This window comes from Tupaia chinensis, unplaced genomic scaffold (assembly GCF_000334495.1).
Source record: "Tupaia chinensis unplaced genomic scaffold, TupChi_1.0 Scaffold139733_1, whole genome shotgun sequence".
NCBI lineage: Eukaryota > Metazoa > Chordata > Mammalia > Scandentia > Tupaiidae > Tupaia > Tupaia belangeri.
Window position 1 is genome coordinate 1,067,992 of NW_006199613.1, and position 10,409 is coordinate 1,078,400.

Consider the following 10,409-nt stretch of genomic DNA (forward strand, 5'->3'; position numbering starts at 1 on the left):
GGCACTCCGCCTGGGGCCGTGCCCGCCGCTGCCCAGGCCGGCTCTGAGTAACTCACTGTGAACTACGGGAAATCTACAGTCTGGGAGGGGCGGACGCTGGGAGGTCACAGCACAGGCCACGCCGGCCTACCCCAGGCAGCCTGGACACAAGGGCCACACGATGGTCATTTTAAGACACCAAGCCACAAGCTGGCTTGTTACAGAGCCAGAGTCGGCCGAGACGGGCACTGGGGGCTGAGCAGGGAGAGCGGTGGGGACAACAGGTCCACGAGCAGAGGCTGCTCGCCCAGAGATGAGGGCCCGTTGCCCCACTCAGAGAGGGCCTAACACGGGGGAGGGAGGCCGCTGTGCAGGCCCCAGGCGGGCAGCGACAGAGCCTGGCCTTGCTCCGAGGGCCTGCTTGTGCAGTCACAGCCTCCAGCTCTGCTAGTTTCTCCCCCCAGTCAGTTTGGCTCCAGAAAGCCTCAGGATGCACCTGGGTCACTAAAGAGGGCCGGAAGCAGCAGGTGCCTCCCGGGAAGCCACAGCTCACCGGGGAGTTAGCCTCGCCACTGTCTGTCTCTGCCAGCCACAACTGGAGGTCTCCAGTACAAAACCAGGGATGCTTCCGTGTCAAACGCACGCAGAAGCCATGGGAGGTCCACGTGCTTTTAACCTCCCACTTATTTTTAAGCAACGACACAAAACAAAGTAGAGCATCATCTCAAAACCGTATCTTAAGCCATCCCCACAGCGCAGCAGTCAAGCCCTGTACACAAGGCCAGTCCCACTTAGCTAACCAGTTCAAATCCCAGCCCTGGCAGCTTGAAAAGCAGATGGGATGTGTGCACACGCATGCCCGAACCCTAGCAGGGAGGAGGACGGCGGAAAAGGATGCAGCGTGGCCGCGCTCGCCAGCCCCTCCTCTCTCTGGCAAGCACACAGGCCCTCTGGCAATGAATTCAACACAAATCTGTACCTTGATGAGTGTAGCCCGTGCTCACCTCCTCCCCGTGCTCACCTCCTCCCCGTGCTCACCTCCTCCCCGTGCTGGGCTGGTCGTGTCGACGCATTCATCCCACAGGGTTGGCCTCACCATTGGGCGCGGGCGGTAAACGCAATCTCTACGTCTCTAGGCACATGCTTCCGACCGCCAAACTGCGGCGTGTGAGAGGACAGGGCTGAGCCAGGGGCAGAGTGCCGACACCGTCCCACGGCTGCATGACGATCACATCTCAGCCGGTTCCCGCAAAGGCAGGCTGGCTGCAGATGGAGGGGGAGGGCTTTGAAGGAAAGCGGGTTGCCGCTCGGTCTTCACGACGCCTCTGTTAGGCCTTCCTATGATTTTCAAGCACGAGGGCAAAACGGGTTTAAGAAGAAAGACCGCTCCTCGCGGTTCTGAGCCCTTATCTTAGAAACCACGGTCCTGCAGGAGGGACGGGGACCCTGGTGACTTGCAGGCAGGGCTCTCCAGGGGCCGCCTCGAGGCCCGAGCACAGCTGGCCAAGGCAGAGCATGGCACCTGCTCACGGTGCTGCTCTGGCTTTAAGGGCAACGATCTGAACGTCAAATGAGCCCGGAGTCGGAAGACATCAAAGGCTACTTCATTTTTACGTACGGATTACTTTATTGTAAAAACGTGAGCAATTAGAAAGCAGCTGCCGTAAAATCAGCGCTGTGAGCACATGTGCAGTGCTGAGGGCTGACCCGCCCCGATCAGTCGCAAGCAGGGATGACAGATGACGACGAGGCGTGGTAGCTCCGCCATCTTCTGAAGCCGAGTGCGTTAAACGTGTTTTTCCTATAAGACTCTTAGAAAAATCAAAATTTCTGAGTGATCATCTTTCTCTCTCCTTCCGGTATAATTATGCTGTATTTTATGTAGCAGGCCATGAGACGACACGGGGACACATTCATTTCACCAAGGGTTTTTCTTTACAAAAGACAAAGCAAATTCCTGGCCAGTTTCCTGCTAGTTACTCTAAGCAGACATAACCCAACCAGCTGTCCAAAGCAAATCTACGTCTCTCTTAAAAGCCTGTTAAGCCCAGCCCTTATTTCCCCAGGGGACAAGATTAGAAATCTCCGCCACCTCTTCTGCCATAGAAATCGGTTAGGGTGGCGGACAGCGGCCCGTGCGCCCAGCAGAGCTCTCCCCGGCGGTGGGTCCCGAGTGAACGCCGCGCTTTGCTTCGAGGGTGGCCACGGGCAGCTGCCCCGGCCTCACAGATTAGCCTTCTCCCTCGCGGCCAGGTGAGAGCCAGGCTGCACCAAGGTGTGGATGGCGTTCTGCGGAAAGAGCGAGACCCGCGGTCACTGCCGGGGGCAGCGGCTCGGGGTCTACTGAGCTGGGGTTTGTGCTGGAAGGCGGAGCCGTCAGGGCTGGAGCGTGGTCTGGAGCGAAGGTGAAGTGCGCTTCGAGGCTCTAGGAGGCTCTCGGCAGGCTCTAGGAGTCTCTCGCCAGCCGCTCCAGACCGGGCAGGTCAGGCAAGGGCCTGGGAGGGAGCAGCGCCTCCCCGGCCGGCCGCACACTCACCTTGGGCTTCTCAGCGTTGTACTTGTCCAGCAGGGCCTGGATGCGGGCCCCATAGTCGGGGTGGACGTCGGTGAAGTTCTTGACCTAACAAACAGAGAGGCGCCTCAGCACCAGCCCGTCCTCCGCGCGGGGTCTCCGTCTCACAGTTCCGCCACTGGCGGGAGCAGGGAAGCGTGACCACACGGCTCTCGGGGACGGTGACAGCTCCGACCTACTGCGGCGTGTGAGCGGGGACAGGACATCCACTGACCAGAGCCTCAGCACCCGTCCCTGAGTGAGTCAGACCACGACACCGGCCGACCCCTCCCTGCAGAGCCTGGAGGTGGTGTGACTGACTGGATCCTGGGGCAGGCGGGCAGGGAGCCCAGCGCTGTGTGAGGGTAGCCCTGCCACCCAGTCCGCACTCCCGGGACGGGGGAGCTGGGGATTCTGCCACCCACGCCAGCGACCCGCCCGACCAGCCTGTGCCCTGAAGCGCCCATGGACCCGACTTGACGGGCAGCTCTGGGGGCTCCCAGCTGGTGAGCGCTGGAGGGGGGCATGGCACCTCGGCCGCCGCCGGGCCCCAGGCCAGTCCTGCACAGCACGCCGAGGCCTACATGCAGCCCTTGCCCGAGCGCTAGGTCCTTCAGCCAGTTCCTGAGCCTAAGGGTGGGTTCCCGGAACCCCCAAGTTATGGTTGGAGCTTGCAGACGTGTGGGCCCCGATCGGGTACCCATGGCGGGAGCAGGTTTGTGGGGCTGACCCCAGCTGTGGCTGTCAGGCAGCAACCGCAGGACGCCCAGAGGCTGCCAGAGAGTGAGAGAAGTCCTGGTCTAGGGATCGGGGACGGGGACAGGGGGTGTGGGACACACCGCAGAAGCTGGACTCGGGCCCTAATGTGTTTAAGTCCTCTTAGGCATGGCCTTTCGAGGACGTTCCCTCCAGTGCAATGTCTCTGGCAGCCAGGAGGGGGCACCCGGGCTCAGGTGTCACCTACCGCCTTCTTCTGGATGAAGAGCTGGGCGTCCTTCAGGTGGCCGGCGATGTTCTGGCAAAGGCGCCGCCTCTGCTCCTCGGTCAGCACGTTCAGGTAGAAATCGCGCACCTGTGCAGCGGGCGGGCACTGTCAGCCGGCTTCCCAGAAGCGGCCACCCGGCCACGTGGGAAACGGGCAGTCAAAGGCTTCAGAGGTTCGGGAATCCCAGGACAGTGCGGTGCTCAGCAGTGCCAGAAGCCACTTGGGGACGGGGCACGGACCCTCGGCAGGACACGTGTGCGAGCCCGTGGTCCTGGCTGGCTGGGAGAGCCGGGTGGGTTAGCATGAGACCCTGGGGACCGAGCTTGTCCTTTTTCATGTCTTTCAAAGACGGGAGGAAGGGGACAGGGAGGGATCCCTAACTGATGGAAGTTGCCGCTTCCATTCCTGAGGTTTCCATTTCTTGTTTTAAGTTAAACAAGAAAATAAGCATTTGTTGCCAACTCCTAACTGCCTTTTAAGCAAGTCCTTAGTGCTCGCTGCTTCTAAATCTCTGACAGACAGAAAGCGCACGGTTAACAAGCCGCCGCCTGCCGATACTGAGTGCACATCCGCGAGGCGTCTGAACGTAACTTAGCACAACATAACCTTCGTCAGTTCACCCAGAACCACAGGGAAGAAAATCTACTTCATTTACATGTGTATATTTCCATAGTGAATTCAGAACAAGGTGTCTTGGACAATAAAAAAAAAAGTGACAGAGACATTTTGCTCCATTATTGGGGCTCACCCCCAAAACACACCAACGGGTTAAAACTGAAAACGGGGCTGGTGCGTGTCAGTCCGAGTCGCCTGGGCTCATTCCTGAACTAGGCCACCTCCGGGTGCACTGGAGCCCACTCTAACCTTTCATCCGGCAAGCATGCACCGAGCCCCGTAAGGTGCCAGCCCCTGCCCTGCTCTGCCACGGAGTGCAGCCACACCCAACTAGCCATGGTACCGAAATAGCACACGGGGACGTGCACTGTCTCAGCAAGTTGTCAAACATCAGGCTAAAATTATGGTGTTTTTTTCTTTTTCTTTTTTTTTTTTTTTTTTGAGCAAAGTTTAAACCTGAAGCTGACATTTAAAAATCAGACTTTCAAGATGAACATGATCCAGGCACAGAACGGTCCCCAGGTCCCGTCCCAGCGGGCTGCACTCTGCCGGCTCCTCTGCAGCTGTCTCTCACTGTGCGAACCTCCACGCGTCATTCCTATTTCGAAGGTCGTTTTCACCAAGCTTTTCGTTTATGTGTAACGTGCCTACAACAGGCCCCGGGTGTGTGTGACGTTCGTGACTTCTCAGTGAACGCTGTGTGACCACCGCCCAGCCCGACATGGTGCATCGTCCACACCGCGGAACCCACAGCCCCCCCAGTCGCTACGCACTCTCTCCCCCAGCTCCCTAAAGGCTATTTGTCTGACGTCGAATACCCTAAGTGTGTTTTGGCTCAGGACCCGCCTGTGGCGTGGTGGTGAAGGCGCCTGGATCCCACAGGGCCGACCACACTTTTTGAGTCCCGGCCCCAGAGGCTTGAAAAACACTTCCGGTGTGGGGACCAACAGGAGGTGTGGTGGTTAAAGGCACTGGGTTGCCACATGGCTGACCCGCGGTTCAAGTCCCAGACCTGGCGGCTTGTTTTCTTGCTTTCCCTTCCCCTCTCTCTCTCTGGTCAAATTAAAAAAAATAAAAAATAAAAAAAATAATAAAGAATGGAGTTAAATAAATAATTAAGTAATTATTAAAAAAAAAAAAAGAAAAGAAAACCAAGTGCATGTGCACACATGGCCCAAATCCCGTAAGGGAGAAATGGAAGCGAAGGGACTGTAGCGAGGCCACCCCGCTGGGCGATGTCTTACTCCCCCACCCCCACGGGTGAGCTCACGTGGCCTGTGGCAAAACTAAAAAATAAAGATGAGAAGAGACGAGACGTACAAATGGGACCACACAGTCGATAACTCTGCCTCGCTCCACATCAAGCTTGTGACCGCATCGCAGCGACTCTGGCCCCAGCCCGGACTGGGACGTGCTGCCGTGCGTCACCACCCTCCTGCTGGTGAGCACCTGAACGGTGCCCCGGGTCACATGTCCATGTTTCCGCTGCGTGGCAGCCGCGCCATGGACTTGCCGGCCCAAGGCAGGCTCCGCGGCTGCAGCAGGCAGGGCCAGGCGGTACGAGGAACCACGGAGCCGCTCCCGGCTCTGCCAGCATGCGCGCGCGGTGGTGTCCCAACCTGGCTTTACCCTGCACGTCCCTGGTGAGTGATGAAGTCAGCCACATTTCTGTGTCTCTCAGCTCTTAGATGTCTTCTTCCAGGAAGGGCCACAGAGCCCAAGGCCCTGTCTGCTCTTCGGCTTCCTGTCTCTGCAAGCTGCTCCGCAGGCGGGCAGGACAGTGGCTAGACGGGCCGCAGAGGTGCCCCCACCTGTGGCTGGCCTTATGATCCCTACACATGTGCTGTGACAGAGAGAAGTGCTTGTTTCCCTCTCTAAGAGTCCCTCCAGCTCCACTTCGCTACTCCTCGCTCTGGCTGCATCAACACTGCTTGTAAGGGGCCAGCAGGTGGCACAGCCGTTAAGGCACTGGACTCCCACGTGGCCGGTCCCATACCTGGCGGCTCGCTTTCTCACTTTCCCTCCCTCCCTCTCTGTTTCTCTCTGGTGTGCTCACGAGCCCTATAGCAAATTAAAAATAATAAATAAAAGTAAGTAAATAATTCTTTAAAAAAAACTTTAAGCCCACCTAATGACATTTTAACGTCAGTTGTATTTTCTAGCTCAGCGTACCCATTCCATCGTTCTTACGCTTTTTAACAGACCACAGTCTTCTCAGTAAATCCAGCATGCTGCTTTCCATATCCTCAGCACGCCAGTTACAGGCATTTTCACGCCCGGGTCGGACACACCACCTCTGAGTCTCGGGTACGTTTGCTTCTACGGCGCTTTGGGGCTTTCAGTCCCCTCTTGCTGATTTTCCGTCCCAAGGCGTCCTCACAGTTACTGCCCAAGACGGGCATTTGCTCATGAAAAGGTCGCGAAGACCTGAGGGCTATCTGCCACCACGGAAGGTCCAGTTTGCAGACAGGGGAGACAGCCAGACAGACGCCACTCCACCCAGCCTGAGGCGACTGGCAGGCGGGCTTCAGCTGCTGTGCAGCAGGCTCACTTCCTGTGCGCCCTTCTTCCTCAGCGTGACCCCGCGGGGATCCCCCGAAAGCTTGGGTGACAACTTCAGTCTCTCCTCCTCGGCAGACCAGCACTCGGCGCCCTGGCCACTCACAAGTCAGGGGACACTTGGCGAGGGACGTCACCAAATGCCACGCCCCCCTCGAGTCTGCCCCGAGGTCTCGGAGCCACGACCCCTGCAGCAGCCCCGAAGCCCTGACACACATGCGGGCTGTGCCTAGTGCTCATCGCCCTAGTGCTCGTCACAGGAGGGCAGGTCTCGCCCGCCGGTCCACCTGGCCAGAAGTGGGCATCAAGGTGAACCGCTTTCAGGAGACCCGAGCCTGCTGTTTCCCGAGACTCCCAGTACGGCGGAGTCCCTCGAGCACGGCTGCACGGCACCTCGCCTGCCGAAGTACAGGGCTGGGCAGCAGCCTCACAGGACGGAAGGGTGGCCGCAGCATGCTGTACCGCGTCAGCGTGAGCCTCACTACGTGACCGGCTTCTGCAGCGGCTGTGCCAGCTGTTTGAAACCTGTATTCGCCTCCCACAGAGGGCCTCCGGGGCCAGCGAGCGCAGTGGGACCCACCGTGGCACCTCCCACCGGAAGTGACAGTTCCTCTCGAAGGCTTGCAGGGCATGCTTTACGTTCACCTAAATGGAGCGGATGGCCTACAGTACTTTTCGTTTTACATAAACGTCTGCACGTATATGCATAAATGCCTTTCCAGCAGAAAGCCTCTCACAGTGAAGCTATTTATGCGGTCCGTCTACTCTTCTCGGGACCCGCCTTCACAAGCTGAGCATCTAAACAGCTTCTCATGGAAGCGCTAGTCTCAGCAGCTCCCGACAGACCTGGAGAAGCCGACATCAGCCTTCCACGGCGAGGCGTGAGCCATGCTGGGCACGCCGTGGCGGCCGCCCCAGGCCCTCCTTGCTAGCCAGGGGCTGGGTTGGGCATTTGCAAGGGCAGCCTTGACCAGGAGCCGATGAAGGCCAGCGCCACAGGCCGGGCTGGAGCCGCTGGCGAGGGCCCTCCCCTCCCTGTCTGCGGGAAGTGGAGGGTGGCTGCAGTCCGAACGCACGGGGAAAAGAAGCCACCGGGAAGAGGGAGGCCTGGAGAAGTGAGGCCATGATGGCGAGCGGACAGCAGGGGTGGGGGCCAGGAGCAGTGGCGGGGCCCCAGGCTCTAAGCAGGCGGGACATGGCGAGCGCAGCCACGGACGGCCACGCCCCTGCGCCAGGGCCACGAGCTCCTCGGGGTGCCAGGGCTAGTCCTCCAGCCTGGACACGGGCCAGCCTTTCCCAGACTTCACGAGCTCTCTCTCCCGGTGGCCCCGGCTACACCCCATCAGCGCAGTCTGAGCGGACTAGCAGCAGGCCCCGTGCCTTGAACCAATGACGAGCCAAGGGACACAGCTCTCAGCTCCACCCCTCCAGGAGCCTGCATCTCTATTCAGCATGCCTTCCCGAATCCCACCTCAGCCACATACGGGCCTGGACAGGGCCGAGCCGGCGGCTCCTGCAGCCACAGAGGCCAGTACCTGGGTGACGTTGTCCTCGTTCGTGCTGTTGAAGCGCTGCACGTCTGTGGAGCAGCGGGCGCAGTGCTCCAGGGCGGAGGGCTGCTGGTCGGGGGCGCTGAAGCTGTTGGGGTAGTAGTTGGGGGCGCCACCTTGAGGGAAGACCACACGGGGGCTTAGGAGTAGGAAACCGAGCCGTGAACTCCAGCGCCAGTTGGACCCACATCCCGGGACACGCCCCGGCCATCTGCAGCCGGCTCCCTCAGCTCAGGTGGCACGCGGTTCTCAGAGGACTCCAACCACGCACTCCGGCGCTGGCTTCCTCCGAGCCGGAGCGAGGCGGTCTCAAGGCCCCTTTCCACACTGTGCACGGTCTAGCCCACGACACCTCCCCGCCACAGCCAGCCAGTCTGAACACGTACGGGTGTGACTTGGCCACCATCCAGCAGAGACTCAAAGACCACTTTAAGTTGGAGGGTTACACGTGGCCTTGGGCTCAGTTCAGACACCCAATCACAGAACTCCAGAAGTGACCCACATTCTGGTCCTGGTCCTCCCGGTCACAGGGGCAGATACAAAGCCCTGAGGTCCCAGCTGCCGGCCACAGGGTCACACAGGGTCACACAGGGCCACACAGGGTCACACGGGGTCACACGGGGCCACACAGGGTCACACGGGGCCACAAAGGGTCACACGGGGCCACACAGGGTCACACAGGGTCTCACAGGGCCACACAGGGTCACACAGGGCCACACAGGGTCACACAGGGCCACACAGGGCCACACAGGGCCACACAGGGTCACACAGGGCCCCTGGGGCCGCAGGGCCAGATTCTGGAGCCCGCTCCTCCAGCCCAGCGCACACTGCACGTCTGTCACAGAGCGCCCCACTAAGCCCTGGCCCTCGGCACCACTCCTTCACTGACTGACAGCTTCACTCAGCTGTGGCCTCACCCATGGGTGTCAGAGATCGGACGTGGCTCTTTTCAACTCGACACGCGCAGTCTGGCCGTGTGGGACGCAGCTTCCTACACACAGCGCTTAGCCACTACTCTGTGGCGGCCACGGCATGAACTCCCGGCCTTCGCGTTTCCGAAGGCCTAATCCTGGTGACTAAGTAAGAGACGGAAGGGACCGAGCGGCACCGTCTTTGAACTGAAGTCCTGATTCGGACTCCCTTCTGAGCTGTGAGAAAGGGCTCCTCCCGCGACCTGGCAGAGGGGCCAGTGGAAGCCGGGAGGCCCCCAGGCAATCACGCTTCAGGCTGGGAGAACCTGCGCCGGCAGCCAGGGCGCAGGCCGGGAGGCCCTGGGGCCTGACAGACTCAGCCTGGCCCCCCGCTGCCCCGCCTGCCCCCGCCCCCCAGGGGCACCTCGTGCCTGCAGCCTACCCTGATTGTCCAGCATGCACATGGGGCCATCCCGCTGGTAGTTGGCCACTCGAGCGCGGAAGGGACAGTTCACAGGGATCTGGAGGTAGTTGGGTCCCAGGCGGTGGCGGTGTGTGTCGGGGTAGGCAAACAGGCGGCCCTGTGGTGACAAAGGCAGCAGATGTTGGGATGACTGGGAGCAGCGCGGAGCGGACCTCGCCTGAAGGCGGCACAGCAAGCGCTCCACGCGGTCTGAGCGCCGGGACCTGCCCCACAGGCCACGACCGGCACCCCTGGTTCGGCATCTGTCCCAAGCCCCAGATGAGGTACCATCCCATCATATTCTGTCCCCACGGGAGTCCTAAGCTGTGACAGACATCTGCTAGAGGCTCGCTGAAATTCTGAACTCCACTCCCCTCGTTCTCCCACTGCGGGGCAACCTCAGTAACCACTCAGGTGCCACCAAGTCGGACCAGGCCCTGCTCTAGGCTCAGCCACAGCATCGTCGGAATGGAGTCACCCCTGCGAAACATCACATCCTACAACTGAAACTTTAAGAAGGCCGAGAGATCCCAAAATGGACCAGTTTTCCCCAAAAACAGGAGATTCGAGTCTGTGCTGACCCCCAAGTCAGGGCTACCAGGAAATAAAACCTGTGGCATCCCGTGGCTCCCTCAGGAGCGTGGCCCCTGTGGCCCCCTCAGGAACATGGGCACCTCATGGCTCCCTCAGAAGTGTGGCTGCCCCATGGCTCCCTCAGGAGTCTGGGCACCCCGTGGCTCCCTCAGGAGTGGGCACCCTGTGGCTACCTCAAGACAGTGTCCCCCCCGTGGCCCCC

At 60.1% G+C, this 10,409-nt stretch overlaps 1 protein-coding gene across 1 annotated transcript in view; it reads right to left on the minus strand.

The window, feature by feature from the left end:
* Window positions 1-1,582: 1,582 nt before the first annotated feature.
* CAT (catalase) overlaps window positions 1,583-10,409 on the minus strand; it is a 35,231-nt gene continuing 26,404 nt past the window's right edge. The window contains exons 9-13 of the mRNA XM_006162101.3: window positions 9,593-9,731; window positions 8,225-8,355; window positions 3,495-3,602; window positions 2,516-2,599; window positions 1,583-2,268 (exon numbers count right to left, since the gene is read on the minus strand). Coding sequence (XP_006162163.1) covers window positions 2,203-2,268; window positions 2,516-2,599; window positions 3,495-3,602; window positions 8,225-8,355; window positions 9,593-9,731 — 528 coding nt within the window. The 3' untranslated portion in view covers window positions 1,583-2,202. The remainder of the gene's footprint in view (window positions 2,269-2,515; window positions 2,600-3,494; window positions 3,603-8,224; window positions 8,356-9,592; window positions 9,732-10,409) is intronic.